At 41.4% G+C, this 19,745-nt stretch overlaps 1 protein-coding gene across 1 annotated transcript; it reads right to left on the reverse strand.

The window, feature by feature from the left end:
- Positions 1–10,174: 10,174 nt before the first annotated feature.
- On the reverse strand, positions 10,175–18,641 carry PPP1R15B (protein phosphatase 1 regulatory subunit 15B). Its single transcript, XM_063142092.1, has 2 exons — positions 17,020–18,641; positions 10,175–13,338 (listed from the first exon to the last, which is right to left on the reverse strand). The coding sequence occupies exons 1-2, from the start codon at positions 18,283–18,285 to the stop codon at positions 13,144–13,146; spliced, it is 1,461 nt and encodes a 486-aa protein (XP_062998162.1). The 5' UTR covers positions 18,286–18,641; the 3' UTR covers positions 10,175–13,143.
- Between the last annotated feature and the right edge of the window lie 1,104 nt (positions 18,642–19,745).

The following is a 19,745-nucleotide window of genomic DNA, read 5'->3' on the forward strand; positions in this document are numbered from 1 at the left end:
TGCATGCTCCTAATTGGCCATTTACTGAAGTTTGCAGAGACTTTACATGATGCTGTCAACCTCCAGGAAGTCTACTGCATCTTTCCCTAGTAATCTAGCTTTTAAAAAGATCAGTGATAATGCACTATTTAAAATTATCACAGGATATTCCCAGTGTGTAAAGTTGTCATTACACTATAATACAGCCACTAGATGGAGGAGTTTCATTGAATGTTATGGAGCATTGCCCAGAGGGGATATTTTCAATTAAAAATCATGTGGTCACTGTTGGCCACTGTATAAAGAAACCTGTAGTGAATGCATAAAGACCCAAGGGGGAGAAAAGTCTGATAAAGGTGTGCGTTTTTTCTTTAATGCAGAGATGCCCTAAGAATGTGACTCCCAACACTTTTAACAATCGCGACAAGAAAATAACCCCTTCCTCCAGCCTAAATTATTCTGCTGAAATGAAGAAGGCTTGGGATAACTATGAGTGGAATTTTTTGTTGAAGGGCTGTGAACACCATTCAATTCTGGAAATCAAAACAAATTCACAGGCTCAGGATCCTTTAATTCTAAGTATGTGTCTTTTGCACCTGAATCTTGGGGTTTTAGTAAAAAAATAAAATAAGTAGATGTCACAAGCCTGAACTTGCTATCTAGGATGATGGGAGTTGTAGTGTGATACATCTGCAGGGTATGGGGCTGGGAAAGGCTGAACCAGAAGATGGAAGAGGGTGCTTACATTTCCCTTTGGTAAATCCCAGCCCAACCCTCTGTTATTATTTTTACCATTTTTCAACAGATGAAGCCAGGCTGCAAGGAAGACCACCTATGGGGCCTTTGCTGGGAACAATCAGTGGGGAGGATTCATGTTTATTATACAGCCCAATACTGTGTCCTAATCTAACACTGTATCAAGATTAGATGCAGAAGGTGGTGGTACTAGGTAAACAACACATAGGTTTGTGAAGGACTTGGCCACATTTGCTGGAGGCCCAAGACAGACACCTCTATGCCTTTATTTTTTCACTAACTTAGCAATCTAAGACACAAAAACATAGAGGTGCTGTTGTTGTGATGTTTTTAAATCCCATGTTACTTCTTCAGGGACCTGGAGAATAACTGATGCATGAAGAATATGTATGTGATATCAGTACTTCTTATGACTACCCTGATAAATGCTACTACTGGAGTGACTGAATCCAATCCACAATACAGACTTTGGATTCAAGGCAGTTTGGCCCCATTGGAGTCAACAGGAGTAGTGTGATTGAGTAGTTAGGATGTTGGACTAGGACTGGGGAGGCCCCAGTTCTAATCTCCACTCAGCCATGGAGCTAACTGGATGAGCTGCAGCCATCACCATCTCTCTCAGCCTAACCTATCTCGTAGGGCTGTTGTGAAGAAAAGTAACAGGGGTGGAGGGGGGGCATGTATGCCACCTTGAACTTCATACTTGGAAATAGGGTACACTTATTTCTGGAAAATGTGTTTTTGCTTTCGAAGTCTTTTGATTGAAGGAAAATGAGCCAGCTACAAAGGCTTTCACTTATGTTAGCTTGCTTCTGTGTTTCAGCTCAGAATCTCAAAATACCTTACCGATCTATGTGAAATAAAATTCAGGAAGTTGTTACAGCAGCCTTCTTCAACCTGGCACCCTACAACTCCCATCATCCCTGCCCAAGGGCCATGCTGGTTGGGGTTGATGGGAGTTGTAGTCCAAAACATCTGACAGGAACTGGGTTGGGGGAGATGGCATTACAGAGTTAAAATGCCTGAGTGTGACCAAGCCCAATCCAGCTGCAAGGGTGCAATATCTTGCCTACACACAACAGACAGGAGCAGCGTGTGTGTGGAATAGGCATGATGTTACTATGGTGGGAGGGTGCAGCTATGTGCCCCTTTCATATAACTCAAATTTGTGAACATACACACTATGACCTTCCCTGACACACCAGCAGACATACGTTCTGCAGGTGAGCGTGCAGAGACCCATGCAGCCTGTCTTTAAGTAGAAGGATCTGTGGACAGGGGCACTACTCAGCACTAGCCTTACAAGAAGGATGGAAAAGAACACATCCAGTTCCCTCCTAAAGCCATTTATAGATGAAACATCATGTGAGCAAAGTGACAGTTCTTCTTCTAAGATTATGTTGAGATGATGGAGCAGTCACTCCATCGATCCAGGACAGATCAGTAAAGACCCACGCCAGGAGAAATTTCAACCCACCCTATTCTTGCTTATAGAGGCAGTGTGGAAAGCTCTACCTACCTCAAAACCCTTCCTTTCCATTCAACTTCATGCTTCTCTTCCAGGTAACATTTCATGCTTCCAATTCAGCACCTTATTACCAGCCCAAGGTATGGAAGAAGTCCCTGCAAACAGAAGGTTCACTACACAAGGAATTCTATATTGAGAATGCTGCAGAAATATATTTATGTCTTTTGCATCTGAAGCAGGGCAGCCCACACCAGCTCAGCATTTGATGGCCAACGAGATGATGATGAAGAGACCCACATGGACTCAAGCTTTTGGTGACTTGCAAAGAATCAGGATCACCACATATGCATCTGATTTTCAGAAATAACTGGTTGTACATTCAGGAAGCACAGGAAACCATTAGTCAGTGAACTGACTTTTAAGAAAGTCACAGTAGAACATCTAAGAAAGCAAAAACAATGAAGTGTGTTGTGGTGCCTTAAAGACTAATAAGTTTATTCTGCGTCAGCTTTCATGGACGGTGGCCCACTTTATCATATGCATGGAGTATTATGGAGAGTTTCAGGGTTTTTATATAGTACCTATGCTAATGTGTGTGTGTGTGGGGGGGGAAGAATGGTAACTGGTGAGGTCAGAAGGAAATCAAATGCAAAAAGTGATGATCACAACAGTGGTCCACTGTTAATAATGTGATTGTCACTTTTTGCATTTAATTTCCTGCTGAGATCACTGTTTGCAATTCCCCCCACCCACCATTTCAACACCATATGTACTGTATAAAAATCAGAAACTTTCCATAATATTCTATGCATCTGTTGAAATGGGCTATAGTCCATGAAAGCTTATGCCAGAATAAATGTGTTAACCTTTAAGGTGCCACAATTCTCTTTGTTGTTTTCCTGCAATAGACTAACATGGCTACCATCTGGAAATCTAAGAAAGTAGTTTCCAACTGTTCTCAGTAACATCAGAAGACAACTAAACATTTGTTTCTGTCTCTTTCCATAGACAAAACATATGGCAGGTTTCTGTCCATGGCATCTCCAATTAAAAAGGTCAGGTAACCAGGTTGGGAAAGACCTGAGATCCTGGAAAGCCAGTGTCAAATCAGAGTAAATTCTATCAGATGGACTACTGTTGTGATTCCATCTAAGGGCTTCTTAAAACATCATTATAAAAATAAAACTTATTAAAACTTCATCCTTTTTTTTAAAAAAAAATTGCTCTGTTCTGCATGTGCATGTGCACATGTGCATGTGCACCAGCACACCCGGCCTAATCACCTTTGTGGCATGCGGGATGTTGAGGAGCAACCTTGTCATTATTTAAAGTGTTAGGTTGTGCGAAAGGGAGGGTGTGGGCAAGAATGACTGAGTTACATTTAATATAACAACCAGTGTCAGGGTGAGGTTTCCCCTTAGCAAGAAGACTGTTGCAGTCTATCACTTGGAATGGGGAGTGATTCTGAACTACTTTTAATGGAAAGACTCCAAGTTAAAAAATGACAACCATCTGGTGCTGTGCCTGTTGGTCAACAATTGAGTGGATGCTTCCAGTTAACAAGGACAAACATCAGAAAGCCCCATCCCACCCACAGTCAGACTAAACTTATATATATATCCTGCATACCAAGAGAAGAAATAAAGATGTGAAAAGTTCAAACGGTCAAACAATGCAACAGATAGCAGTAGACACATCATATTCCAAAGGGTGGGCAAATGTGCAGCTTCAGTGTCTCTCAGTTTTTCATTTTTTTCAATCTTAAGTTCAGTTCACCCAGCAGTTTGAGAACAAGACAAGTCCTTGTGAGTACAAGACAGATGTAGAGTCTGAACTCCAAACAGAAAATGACACATTTGAACCCACAGTTCTCAGCATCAACAGAAACCTATTTCACAATAATCCCAGCCTCCGGTATGAAAAAAAATGGGGTTAATTTTTAAGAACTGGGAGGGATAGGTCACCTTGATGGCTGCCAAGAAAGGTATCCAGAGGTGCACTGATGTCCCCCCTTACAGAAAGTAAGAGTTTTATACTATCTTATGCTGGTATTTTTGCCCCACCTCCAAGAACTTCTCAGAAGTTGAATTTGGCCCTCAGGTTGAAAGAGGTTCAACACTCCTGGCAAAGGCCTTAGAAAGCACCTAGCTTGACACTAGGGTTGCTAGTGTCCAAGACTGGCTTGTGAAATTGAAGAAACAGATATTAGAACCCTGACCCAGGGCCCTTCATCCTGCCCGCCTCAGCTGTCACCCAGCATTCAACCAACAGTCAGCAGGCCTGCAGAAGAGGGAGACGCCCATTGTGTTAGCTTATACATTCACATGGTATATTTCATTAGAAAGGCAAGCTTATAAAAAATATGTGAAAATAAGTCCATCATAAAACAGAGATTAACTTAACACCATTTTAACATTTTGGCTTCCATCTTCACACGATCATAGCTGGGATTTGAAATTAATGTCGGTCAAGGTGACAGTTTTAACTCATATTTTCATATACTTTTAACCCAGTTGATGTGATATTCAGTGTCACATTTTCACATCAACTGGATTCAGCTTAGCCTCCCACTTAAATCAACAAACACAACATGACCTTTGGAACAACATTATAATTAGCAAATATAATGCACAGGTTTAAATATTTACAGGTGAAAAGCAGGGGGGAAACCTTCATGCATACAATTCACCTATAGGAATATGCAAAATATAGGAACACTTGAAGAGAAGAAAAAGTTAAATGCAGTGCTGTGCCAACCCCCCACTTAGAATCATAGAATAGTAGAGTTGGAAGGGGCCTATAAGGCCATTGAGTCCAACCCCTTTTACTTGCCCTTTTATAACCTCTTAGTTTCCCTGAGAAAGAGGCAGTCAGGTTTTTTTGCTTCTTTGCAAGGATGTTGAGAATTTCGGAGAAATTTCTCAGTGAGCAGGGCTTCAGGGCTTACCTTACTGCAAGGAGGTGCCTGAGAGTTGCATGTGTGTTCTTTATGTTGGCTACTTGAGCTGTCTGGAAAAACCGCTAAAGGCCTTAAAGCAGGACTTCCTCCCTTGGGCCTTTCCAGTGCTGCTGCCTGCTGAATGCCTGGAAGCTTTAGCAAGGCATTTTGGGGGTTGTTTTGTTATTATTGGAGGAGGAGGAGGAGGAGGAGAGGTCCTCGCTCAGCTTTCAGGCATTCAACAAAGCCCCAACGGAAGGAGTCCAGCTCAAACCCTCTCGGGGGCTTTTCCAGAAAGCACAAGTAGCAAGAGAGGCTGCAAGGTCAGAATGGGAGAAAAAAAATGGCACAATGAAGAGCACGCATGCCATTGCTGCCACCCTCCTCAGCCTCCTCATGGTAAGGTGAACACTGAAGCCCTGTACACTGAGACATTTCTCTGAAACTCTCACCCTTTCCCCACAATTTTGGGGTGCAATTTCTTTTCACTCCTCCCCCCTCCCCACGAATGGGCAAAAAATAAATAGGACAAAAAATTGACACAGTGCTAGTCAAAAGTTGCCCTGAGGAAATAACAAACCCTGGAAAATCAGGGTTCTTAATCACATGGAGAGCCTCCGTTGTCACACGGAGAGCTTCCACTGATATCAGACCGTCGTCCTCCATACGCTGGGCTGGCTTTAGGGATGGGTGAGCTGGGCGGTCGCCCAGGGTGCTGAGCTGAAGGGGGGCACCAAGCTTTGCTGAAGGAGGCACCAAGTAGCGCTGAGGGGAGTGCCAACATCACACCTACACCAGGTCCCTCAGCTCTGCAAAGCTGGGGGAGCACCAAAGGCACTCCTCACCCAGGGTGCTATTTATCCCCTAAAGGCCGCCCCTGTTCATGCATACAGTGTGACAGATGCGATAATGGACAGGAGCAGGGCTAAAGTGCGCCCACTCCTCACGTGTTGATTGAATCTAGTAACAGCAACACCTGAACTGGGCTTTAGAGTTTGACAGTTATCCTTCTAGGATGTAGACTCTAGAAGCCATCTCCACCTGATTGCATACTGCAAGAAACCCATCTGCACTTGGTTTTCTAATGCATCCTTTCACTAAAGGGCAGCTATTGCCACCCTGTGGACAGAGGCATTTTTTACCTTAGTATATTTCTCAGAATGGTACACTGATCCTTTATGACTTGTTTTCTATATGGTGTTGAGGAGACTGAACACACTTGCTAGCTACCTGTTACAGAGAGAAGCCAGATCTGGAGAGAACTCCACAAAGCACAGAAAATTATATCTTTGCATCTTAATACATAACGTTGTGTCTCTTTTAAAAACAAACACAGAAGTCTCACTTCTTCATAGAGAACAGCACATTATATTCAGAACTCTAGCTAAATCTACTCTCTAGCTTCACAATGTTACGTGTGTGTGATGGTCCCATGAGTGCAGGTAGCAAAAGTGTAACTACACATTGCAGAGGGGGCGGGCCCTTTACTTTAAAATTTAGAATGAGTAATTAATAGATGCAAAGAAAAAGAATATCTAGTATTCCTGCAAATTTAGCATCCATATGGGGGAACCCATAGCTCAATGGTAGAACAGATGCTTTGCATGCTGGTAAGGGTGAAAGAACATATGCAAGTTCAGGTAGCGATTCTTACATACTCAATACAATGACCAGGTGGAATAGCCATGGAGGGAAGGAAGGACCCAGTTGACAGTTGATCCCAGCAAAGCTCTTGCTGCCTTATCAATCCTTCAGATGCATATAGAATTGTGGGTCTCCATTAAGAGATAATCATATCCTCTGTTGGGCTGGCTAGATTTAAAAACTCCCCATTTGCAGTGCATTTTGTGACAATTTCATCTTTCTGAGAGAGTCTGGTATACTTTGGAGTCTCATTCAGGAGACTTGTAGCACATAAAAGCTAACCAGTTTATTCTGCCATAAGCTTTTGTTGGACACTGTCCACTTCATCAGGTACATGAAGTGTTAATCTCAATTGGGCAGATTTATATACACAACTGTGTGTAGGTGTGTGTTAACTGCATTGTCAGTGGGAATTGAAACGCAAGAGTACAGACAATGATCATTACCTGAACAGGTGCCATGCACCAAACATTAGGTAGCAACAGCAGACATTGTTGCAATGGTGAGCCCATTAACATTCACAGTGTGATACAGGAGAGTTGTCTCTCTTGAATTGTACTTCAATAATTTCACTTTGATAGGTTTCTAGTAATTTGGACAATGTGTGTCAAATGCCAGATCTCTCAAGGTTTGTGGAGGCGGCTTACCAAATTCAGTACACGTATATGTGCACCTTAAGCCTCTCTGTACATGTCTCATGGATGTGGGGTAGTTATCTCTCTCCTTTCTTGTTCATTGTGTTTGGTATTCTGTAGTAAAAAAGCGGATTATCACGTTGATTAATTAACTTTCCTAAAATATCATACAAACCTTGGTGACCTCAGGTAAATTACTGGAACTCTTATGTCTTCTTAGTTTCACAATCTGTAATTGGGGGGGGGGGGGAGATCACCCACCAACCCACCTAAACATGTCAATATTCGGTTGAAAATTCCCCAGAAACAATGAGCATGTTATTCAAAACCCATCTGCACAAAAGCCCATGACAGCTTGGTATCTTCCCCAAATGTTGGATGTTTACTTGCCCTCCCAAACAGCCTTGACAAAAAAGTTTGGATTTCTTTTCAGTTATTGATCATCACCAAGATTTGCATTAACCAGTTAAAACAGATTAATCCTTTTCATCTCCCTCAAAATTAGCACTTTTAATATTAGGCCATACCACACATTACATGGCAGCACATCTACTGTACACTCTGCTGGGAGCATGCCTGTGCGATGCAGGTTTCCATAAATGCATGTGTGTAAATCACTTTCCATTTTAAGTTGGGCTCCTTTTAAAAAAAATGAAACCTTTTTCCTGTACTTATGCAAAGATCTTTTTTCCAAATCATCCATCCAACATTCTCCTAGCCTCAGTACTTTATCTTCCTTTAAATTATTCAAAGTCCTCTATATCCAGCTGGCCTTGTGATATAAGCACATTAGTTTCCTCTTGCCTCTATAACCTTCTCCCTGTTGAAGTCACTTCTTTTGAAGGAGGTCTTCAGCAAAACCTAACTGTACTTTACTTTCACCTTCACCGGCTCACCCTTCTCTTTCCTTCCCTTCTAATTTACCCATCCTTGATCTCCCCCAGATCCATCCCTTATCTAACAAACATTGATTTAAGCTTTCTTGTCAGGGATTTCACCACTTCTGCACAGCAACTAGCAAGGTGAAATAAGGGGGGGGGGGAAGTAACTTGATAGAAATCAGAAGAAAAAAAGGCTCATGTTTTAATATGGAGGATTTAAGTCCTTTGAAGATGGACTTTTTAAAATAGCTGATGTCTTTATTGGCTAAAAACAATTATGTTAATATTTTTGCTAATAATGCAATTAACATGAAAGGTAGGATAAAACATGTATCAACAGTGGGCATTGGACAGCTCCCAAATATTTGTGAATTTAACATTTCCATGATTGCAGCTTAGCTTTCATTTTAAGTTATTATCCCTTATAGCTGTGAGTCTCAGAAGGCAAAAATGATCAGCAGGCCTTCCAGAGGCTTCCTATATCCTATCGATAGTTAAAGTGTTTCTGTAGCTGACAGACTTTTACAATGAACATTGAAGCAGGATGGTTGCTTCAAGAAACTTGAGAGCTTCATTTCCCAACCACAGATTAAAAATTACAAGCTTCACCTGGGGAACTTCACATAATTCTTCTGAGGGAACAACCACAACCTCCAAACTTTCTCTTTGCTTTGCTGGGAACTGGTTCAAAATAGTATAAAGAAACCCTGTGAAAAGAACAGGGAAGAGTCGGCCAAGTCTGGTCTGGGTGACGTATGATCTGTAGTTTTAGTTTTTAGCTTGCTTACTCTGGGTTCCGGTACTTTATGCATGTAACTAAGTTTTATTCTGCTGAATCCCATGTATTTCCTACCCTTATCCTGAATAAATGGTCTTAAACCTCATTCTGTGTGAGCTTTGAGTGTCCAAACCAAGGGTCCGTGCTAAATCCAGTCTGAAGCCAGCGGTTTGCTGGGCGTTCTTCCTTTACAGACTGTACATGTATAGGAGGGGTTGTATGCACATGCACACACCTGTGGTTCTTGCCTCCCATGAGGACAAGGCAGGGATGAAAAGGTTGTGTAGCCTCGCTCTATAGAATAGACTGGTGTTTGTGCGCATATGTGATAAGAATAAGACAAGACAATGCACAATATTAGGTCATATTCTTATACTATTTGTAGCTGCTTAATCTGTGAAAATCTGCTGTATCAAAGCACTGGCATAGGTTGATCAACTGTTACAGTAGTTCTCTTAAGAAGCATCAGACAGTTCTACCAAGATGTATTAGGATTATCATAGAAAGCTCAACTGTATAGCAGCTGCAGAACCCAGCAAGGAGAAACAAATAAAGATGTAGATTTGGCTAGATTGCCCCATTTGAACAGATCTGCATCAATTAAACAGGCCACAAGATAGCAAAGTTTACAGCCCCTATTTATATATACACAACTCAAGAGGGTCATAAACAAGGGCTATATACAGGGCTAACACTTTCTATCCAACCTATGGTTATTAATAGAGCTTAATTGAGTGTTAGGACAGCCAACTTAATCATCTGAATATAAATTTTAAAAATGTATATACTACTTACTCTGCTTTAAAGCCATCTGGGCAGTTGGCTTTAAACATATGGAATGCAAGGTCTACATGTACATCCCCAAGAAAGGGAAAAACTCACTCTTAGCACCACCGTGGATCAGCAGTATATACTCCATACAATAGATTTAGTACTTTCAATAGAACCTTGTGTACGGCCTGCCTCTTCTAATATTTTGCCAAAGACAAAGTGTAAGAACATTGCAAGGCTTTAAAACCATCACAGTACTCTGCATTCACCTGCTACAGCAGCTATACATCAATCCTCTCTTGGCAGGGTCAACCTTCAAGACAATTTGAAAGCAACTTGCAAAATTTCTTTATTACATTCTATAGATTAGTTTTAAACTGTTTTATTATATACAGAAATATAACTTTAAATATAAAACCCCAATGAGATAACAATCAAATCCATTTAAATCGGTATAAAGTGAAAGGTTGTATGGCTCTACCTTTGCCTTTCTAAAATGATATAAAAATAAAATTCTGATAATTGCGGTTTTGATTTAAAGTTTTAGAAGTAGGTTTTCATGACTCATTACTCAAGTGAAGCTGAAGAGACATCCTTCATTGCTGCATGTAGCACCATTAAGTATTTTTATAAAAAGAGGAAGATTTTTTGAAAAAGAATTAATTCTATTGCAGCAAGTCTGCTGTCTTGGTTTTTTTTATGGCTCCAAGCTGAGAAACAGAATCTGTTTTCCACTCAATAATCTGCAGGTGACTAGTAAGAGACAATACTTAAAACAGTATCAAAGTGGAAAGATATTTTATTCTCAGTATAATTTCTGTGGCCTAATCTTATGTGCGCTTAATTAGAAGCCAAGCCCCACTGAATTCAAATGTGACATTCCCAAGTATGTACACAGGGTTGCAGCCTTAGTACAGCTCCCAAAGGATCAATGAAGTTCTACAGCAGTGCACATCAGACTATCACGATGTTTCAAGAGTACCCAGATCATGAACTAAAATAAAGCATTCCATGAATAAGCTCTCTATAGCCTAACTAGTCAAGAGCACTCAATTATGTGATGGACATCCCTCCTTCCATGCATGCATATATTTTACACAACTTGGGATTTTTGCTGACTACTTACTAGAATTTACCAGGACAAAAAAACACAGAGTATATATGGTTGACTCTTGTTCACACATGGTATTGTTGTGGCTTTAAAACAGAAAGATAATAACTGTCCTGTCATACTACAGAGAGCAACATACTGAACCAATCAATATTATTGTTACCCCTGCTTGCTTCAGAAGCACACATATGTGAAACTGAATAAAACAGTTATGAATCACTGCATTTACTTTAATAGCTCTGGACATTAGGCTATTTATAATTGCTTACCTAAGCTATATAAGTCATTGTTTGGAAGTGAAACAACAAGCTTTAAATAATGCTCTTGGTAATTCAAACATGTATTTTGACCAACTACACAGCATTATGATTTGGAATGCGTTGTATTAACTACAGAATTATTTTTAGAAATAATTTTGTTGCTCTGCGAACAATGATATTAATACTGATTTCTGGTAAACATCATAATTGATATTACAAACCTTGAAACAATAAAATTTAACAATTTCCCGTGAGTTTTGATATATCTACAAAGTGGAGCAGGCTGCAATTAAATCAATTTATGTTTCTTTCCACAATGCTCAGCTGATTATAGGTACCTTATAAAGAATAAAAAGAACATAGAGAACTGCTGTAGAATTCCAGTAATCCATCCTTAGAACTGCCTTGACAGTTTAAGACCATACTGCTGCCCTTAAAATACCAGTATGCTGCAATTTGCAATTTAGAAGAGCTGTGCACAGCCTCTGCCTAGCCGGCTGTTTCATGAGCAGCTCCGAAACAGCCCCAATTTGACTCGGGCCCGCCTCAGTAATGAAGTGAGGAATTTTTTTTTTTGGGGGGGGGGGCAGGCAGTCAACCCAAGAAAGCTGGAGGCAAGGCCTCCGTAACTCACTCACTCCCCCCAAACCTGGAACCACCACCACCACCACGACTTACCTGCATGTGCGTCCTCTTCCCTGAGAGCTGAGCAGTGATTTAAGGTTAAGATTGTGGGGACTGACTTTTTTAAAAAAGCTCTATGGCCACAAACTAAGTAAAATGGCCCTTTATGGCCACAGAGCTATTTAAAAAAGAGAGCCCCCACAATCTTTACTTTAAATCACAGCTCAGCAATTTAAAGGCACATGAAGGTAAGTCCTGCTGGCGGGCAGCAGGTGTCCAGGGAGGGAGAGGGGAGTCCAGTGAGTCTAATTGACTCATCTGGACTCACAGCCAGCCTTGCGCCTGCCAACCTGGCCGGGTGAGCAGGAGCGGCCCGGCACTGTCCCAAATTGGTCTGAGGCACACTAAGGCTTCGGTATCAATTTACTCCAGCCTCAGGGTGCCTTGGTACGACCCAATACCACCTAGGATCTGGGTCAAGGCAAGCTGAATTAGCCTGCCTCAGCTCAGATTTGGCCCAAGGCGGTGCACAGCCATAAAAAAATTATTGCATCCTACTGCAATAATAATAAAAAGCATAATACAATAGGAGTTTTTTAAACTTGGGAAAAGGAAATCCTTTAAAACCAAAGATGTAACAAGGCCTTTACAATTGTAGTCTCTTTTTTTGACATTACAGATAGTAAGAGAAATACCTATTTAAAGTGTGGATGTTAGATTCGATAAGGAAAATGAAAAGAAAAGTTAATTTCAGCTATCAGATTAGAACATTTCAATGTTCTATTATGCACAGATTCAAGAGAGAGAACAGATGCAATTTACAAACTTTAAACCAGAACTGCATTTTGGGGTTCCAAACCCAATAAATATACTTTCAAAATATTTTTCCCTTTTAAAAAGTGCAAAATTCCACTCATATTTGCCTGTCTTTGCTCATATAGAGATGTGAGTGAGACAGAGCATGAACACACACGCGCACACACACATACACAAGGCATTGTCTGGATTGGCTTCTGAAAAAAATAGATACACTTGGCTTTTGAAGGAAAGTTATGCACTAATCATGCTGGATACACAATGGAGTTAGTTCAACACTGCATCCAGATACATGCAGCATATTTGTTGGCAGAGTATTGAGATACAGTATTAAAATTACTCCTATTCTCTAGTTTTAGCTCATTATAGGCAGCTGCCATTTTTAATAGAAAGATCTCTGGTAAGATGCTCATAGGTGACATTAAAATGTGTTACCTTTTAATTTTATATTTTATTAAGGTGCTAGAAAATATCAATGCCTTTCATAACACATTTTCCTGAAGTCTATTAAATATTCGCTGCCTGTGCTCTATTGTTAAGCAATATCCAATAGCATCTTCGGTTTCTTGAATTCGTTTATGGAACCGGCACCCATCGCGTGCAAATTCTTCCCAGGGTCCTTTGCGATCTTCCTCACTGCTTACATAATACTCAGTCACTTCTTCAAGGAAGGTCACCTATGAGACACAAAAATACATCAGATTATCAATATAACTTTGCATAATACTATTTAAAAGCAAATTCATTATAAAATGGGTAACACAAAAATTTTAAACGCCTATTGTTATCAGGCCTATTTATTACTTGGCTGAGAAAATGCAAACATTTTGAGGTCTATTATAAAGGAGATATTTCTTTGTGGAATAGATGTTTCACTCAATATTTATGTGGCTGGTACAATTTAGGCTGCAATCCTAAACACACTTATCTGGGAGTAAGTCCCATTGAACTCTATGAGGCTTACTTCCCAGTAAACACCAATAAGATTACACTGTCAATGTGTGGAAAAGATAAATTGATGTGGGTGAAGGGACATATTCAATTGTAACCGTAAGCTAATTAAGCTATATTCATCAATATAAGATAGTTATATGGAGAAGCCTCCAAACTTGAAGAAAGTCTAAGGTACTGAATTAGGCCAATACCTTAGAATGCATTATCCCAAAACAAACATGTTGACTAGGACCATGAAGAGCCAATCTCACATTTTGTTGCTTCTTCAAACAACTGTCAGAAAATATTTATAGAATCATTTCTGTACAACATTTTATCCCCATTCCCACAAGTAGGTTACAGCAATTAAAATTTCTATATATTTAAAACCATTAATAAAGGTAGAATACAAAAGATATATAAAATAGCTTGCAAGGTTACTATGTGCTATAATTCCTAGCTGAATAAATGTACCTTAACCCAACATATCACACATCACTAAAAAGACATGAGGACAGTCTATTGCAGATTAGCGAACATCAATTTCCTTCACGAACTAGTATTATTTGTGGATCCTTCCCCCTGGGCAAATGAGGTTACTTCATTTTCCCCTTTCCCTCCTCCAGTTAAGTGGTACTTACACCATGCGTCTCAATGCAGACTTAACCAAGTAGTATTTAGACCATTTTACAGCCAGAAATATAAATACCTGAATCCTTTATATAATCATATGAGAGGAATTAAGCCCATCTTAAACACAACCTAAGTACTCCTATAGATTAAAACACATCAGGACCTTACAACCCATATATATATTGAAATATCGGGTCCCTTAAAGTTTTTAACTACCTTCATATAAAACAATGAGAAACAAGCATGCTGGATAGTTACATCAGCCTCTCTCCCTCTGTGCCTTATCCTTTCTTACCTTTACATCATTCTAAAGTACCCTCTAGGGCACCATTACCAGGTCTTGTAACATTATGCTATATATTGCGTACAAATCTCCATTCATTTACAGTGTCACTAGAAAGATATACACAAGGGGTTTGAAATTTGTTTTGAGAGAAGTCACTGTGAGCGATTTACAGTGAAGCTCAAGCTAAAATGTGTAATTTCACAGCTCCAGAGGTTTCTGAAATCCCATGTTATTTTACAGATTATTCAATCCATGTAAATCTAGACATTTGAATTGCTATGCATATGAATGCTAAACAATGATTAGTTCTTAACCAGAAAGATACCAAATAACAGAATTACAAAAATATTTCAGTCTTCACTTGGACGTAACACCCAGAAGACAAATCTATCAGTTAAGAGAGCACACAGACATCAGTTCAAGTAGCAGGTCTAAGTATGCCACCTATAGTTTTACTTAAAATAATTAGACTTATTTTAGTATTAATTTATTAGTCACTTTGTAGCCCACCTATATTTTGTCTGGCACATTCCTCTGCTTTCTGACAGGAAACAGAAAAGCCAGTGTGGAGGCAGGGGAATTTTCATTTAAATTTTTTATACTCTAAGCTTTAAAAACACACAACCAGAATTCAAGCCACATTACAAATTAAAACATCAAACAATATGTAAGATGTTTAATTCCCCACTAGGCATGAAACTCATTGGTTGACTTTGCACCAGTTACTATCTCTCAACCTACAGAACTACTTAAAAGCTTAGGATTAAATCCAACTTTGTGCTAGTTGGCGTTTGCTAGCACAATAGGACTTTTATTTATTTAAAACATTTATATCCTGCCCTATATCATTAAGATCTCAGAGTGGCATACAGATAAAAACATACAGTATAAAACAATAAATATACACAGTTAAAAACAAATTAAACCATGATCCAAGTTAAAACAATATATAATTTAAAAGCAATAAAATCAGTTAAAACCAATGTGCCAGTGAGTTTAACCATCAAAGGCTTTGTTAAAAAGCCATGTTTTTATTTGGCAGTCGAAATGAAACCTCCCTCTCTCCTTGCCCCAGCAGCCTGTTGATGCAATTGGAAAATATGCTTCTGAGGATTTCCCTGCCCTCCAGAGAAGATTTTGAGGGAATGCAAGGGAAGCTGCTTCTGTCAGTGGAATAACACCACTGGATACAATCCTTAAAGACCCTGTTCAGATTTATTTATTTATTACATTTTTATACTGCCCATTTTATACCGCCCAACACACTAAGCCTGAGCTAAACATTATGACTTAGAGTATTGTATGAACCATTCCTAACCATGATGGCTACATAACCAGTTGAATTACACTCACTAACCATTTGCTGCAAAATGGTTCGCACAATATGCCATGATAACCATGGCTTAGAGTGTTGTCTGAACAAGCCCAAAGAATACAAAGTATTAGATATGTGATGACCTGAAATTGTTCTTGACGTTGTGGTACCTGGTCACAACTATCCAAACATTAGTGGTTAGATCAGCCCAATCCCACCTGGTACTTTTCAGATATTTTGGACTACAACTCCCATCAGCTTCAGCCAACATGGCCAAGGAATAGAATCATGGGAATTGTAGTCTAAAACATATGGAGTGCACCAAGTTGAGGAAGTCTGGTTAGAAAGAGCAGGCCGCTGCAAAAGCACACACCACTCTTGCATTAGTTGCTGCCACTTCCAGCTTAGGATACCAGGGAAGAGAATGGGAGAAGAGAATCAATGTCTGAATACAGCCTTAGATAAAACAAAATGTGTGAAGTGACTTTTGTCCTAACAAAAATTTAAAGTACTAAAGGGTGCAAGATACGACTCTCATTAGTAAAGCATGGAGCCTGATGCTCATTAGTCAGCTCTCAATTCTTATTAAACCCACAAGATGGTACAGCGAGGATCCTGAAAGGGAGTTAAGAGCAGCAGGCAACAATTTAAATGGTAGGCCACTCCGAAGTTATCAGAAATCACTTTGAAAGCAAACGTTTAACCCTATCATACACAAGATTTCCAATTTCTAGTACCTTTTGACTACAAATTTATATTTTGCTTTTCTAGCATTGTTTCCTTCACATTTGTAAGTAATAACTGAGTAAAACATTATGTATCCCACACTCAGTGCATGCATTGCTTGTCTGATGTGATTTCACAACACATAGTGGAAGTAGAAGAGGCAGAGACATTTCTACATAACATATTACATGTTTCTTCAAACCCAGCAATGTTGAGCAGTCCTGGAAAAAGTAATTCTACCACTTGGGAAACAATTTTCAATGAGCTGGAACGGAATGAAGCAATTACATTATGTCTTTACAAACTCAGCAATTAAAGTTGTAGGTGTACTTCTCAAAAACTTCATCAGACACGTAGTCATCTGCTTCTTAGCCACCCTGCAGGTTTAATGGGCAGGATGCAACTATAATATTTGAAGTATGCCTCCAGCTTGCACATGAAAATACAGACAAGTATGAATCATACCTTTTTCTTCTTCTTACACTTTTCTCTAGAAAGGATGCCATATTTCACATTTTCTGTAACCTCGGAATTTTGGTTACCAAACAGGTGCACCTGACAGCTAAGAAAGATACTATGTTGAGAGGAGCCAAGGCCTAGCCGCGTTGGTCCTTTTAAGTCACATTTCCCCTTTTCTGCAGTCTGAAACTGTGCCTTGAAGTTGAAAGGGTTATAAGGATCCTCCAAGTTACAGAAAGAGTTCCACAATTTCAAGTTTTCTGATTCATCTATGCTACTAGATTCCCATTCATCTTCCTCACAGGAACTTTCAGTCCACGAGGAAGAATCCTCTACCACCTCTGCCTCATTTGACTCACTGGGAGGTCCTTTCTCAGGTGCACTCCTAGAAGTTTGAACAGCTGCTGTGAAATTCCGAGGGTCGTAAGGATCTAGGCTACAAAAGGAGTTCCACAAGTGAACGCTTTCCCCATCCTGGCTGGCCGTATCTGACTCTGAAAGGGAGCCTTCACTGTCAAATCCATCATCATCATCATCCCCATAGCAATCTTCCTCCTCCCCTGCACTTTCCTCCCCGCTGCAAGCGCCCCCCAGGATGTAATCTATCAGCTTGTTCGTACACGCAGGTCTGGCCTCCACGGGCAGGTCTTGCTCTAGATCCGAGTCCTCACCGGGGTCGGGTTTGACCTCCGCAGCTCCCTCCTCACAGGGCTTTCCCGTGTCATGAGGCCCGTGTGTGATCCCCGCGTCTCGGTGCTCTTCCTCACAACACTGCGGCCTCTCTCTTGGAGCCCAGGAGTCGCGCTGTTGCTCCTCCACCTCCAAGCTATGGTAGCCGTAATCGGGATCCGGCACGTCAAGAGTAGTTTTGCCCTCCAGCAGATGCACCGGCTGCAGGATCCCCGGGAACTTGGAGCGAAAACCCGGGGCTTCGGACAGCTCCTCCCAAGTATCACTCAGGGCTCCGGGCAGCGAGCTCTTGTCGACGCCGCCTAGCACGTAGGAGGAGGAGGAGACCAGGCGCAGCTGGTGCTGGACGGCAAGAAGCGGAGCCAGGCCGTGTGCCCCCCACACTGGCACGGAGGGCTCTGGGCCGGCGGTGTGGGCCTCGGACTGAAGCCAGAAGAGGGGGGCGACCGGGCTAGGCAAGAAGCGCTGGAACATCTGCAAAATGAGCCGCAGCAACGAAAACGGGGCGTCGGCCTGGGGTTGCGGCAACGAGGTCGGGCGCGCCCCGAGGCGAGGAGTGGCCTGCTCCCTTCTCGGCTCCATGCTGGCTGGGCTGAATCCGTACCTCAGCGCTTCTGGCCCATGTGGCCCAGCCGCTTCCTCCGGCCTGTGAGGTTCTGGGGATTCCGAAGGAAGAAGCGGTGGCCTCTCCCAGAGCTGGGCCACGCCATCTTCCCAGCGAAGACAGCCGCTCGATTCGGCGCTCAGGCAGCTGGTGAAGCGGGAGGGACAAAATGGCGGCGGCGGCCCAAGAGCGCAGCAGTTAAGCCTTTGGGGCGGGAGACCCCGTTGGAGAGCGAGCGAACACGTACACGCGCGCGCCCCCCTCTGTAGCGAGGAGGAGGAAGAGGAAGAACACGTTCCTTCACCCGAAATGGAAGGTTAAAGCCTTGGGGTGGCGCTTCCAGTCACATCCGGGCTACCTAGAGCAGGAGTGGACGCTTCGTGGTTGGTTGGTTCTCAGTCCAAGCACAGCCCCGCCTCCCCCGAGAGAGAACTTTGGTAACTGCGCCCTGCCGCAGCCCCACGATTGCATCAGCCAGTTGCGTTAAAACGCACGCAGAGACGAAAACACACAAAACAGCATTAAATCACGATTTTATTGGAAGAGTTGGTTATAAAAATACTTTCCAACCAGTAGACTTAATAAGTAAAGCAACCTTTCGTACTCACTGATGTAGAGTTTATTGATATTCCCCCTCCCCTGCCCCCATTGATAAGAGCTGGGATAGGAATGCTTATTCGATTAAGAAAGGCGAGACCCCGCCTCTACTATTGCTAGAATAACTTAAAAAAAATTAAAACCACACGAGCTTTGCCAAAATGGAATCACCCGCACTCGAAGGGGGAGATAGCGCGGTGGTAGGGAGCCTCAAGTTTTGCAGAAATACAAGAAGCGATGCACAACACAAAACTGCCCAGTTAAAGACTGGGCGTTTTATGCTGATGGTGTATGAATTATATTTTTACTCTTTCGTTAGATATTGCCGTTTTACTGCAAGTGCTCCATAAACATGAATTATAGACTAAGAATTATAATAAGTGAATTCCTTGATTTCTTTAGTGAACTTGATTTATGATGTGTGTTCTTTTTATTGTTTTGTTGCCTTTACTTATTAACTTTCTTTCAAAGTAAAATATAGTTAAATGGATTTTTTTTTTAAAGCGGAAAACGGAAGGGATGGTGAAATGCAGGCCTGGCTGGCACCCTGAACAGGAGCACTCTTGCGTGGCAACACTTTGTCGCTGGTTTTGATGTAAAAACTAGAGTGTTCATTTCCCCTGACACGCAAGCACACGTGTACACGCACACGCACCCCCTTTAGACCAGGAGCCCACCCAGGGATACCTAGACAAAGCAAATGAGCACAACAAAGAAGGGAAAAGGAGTAGCCACACGCCTCAGTAAAATCTCCATCCATCCCAGTGAAAACTGCAGGTAAGCTCACACCAAGCCCCTTTCTTGCCAGACGAAATTAATCCTGTTGAATCCACATTGCTAG

The sequence above is a fragment of the Elgaria multicarinata genome, chromosome 1, assembly GCF_023053635.1.
Source record: "Elgaria multicarinata webbii isolate HBS135686 ecotype San Diego chromosome 1, rElgMul1.1.pri, whole genome shotgun sequence".
In the NCBI taxonomy this organism is placed as follows: Eukaryota; Metazoa; Chordata; class Lepidosauria; order Squamata; family Anguidae; genus Elgaria; species Elgaria multicarinata.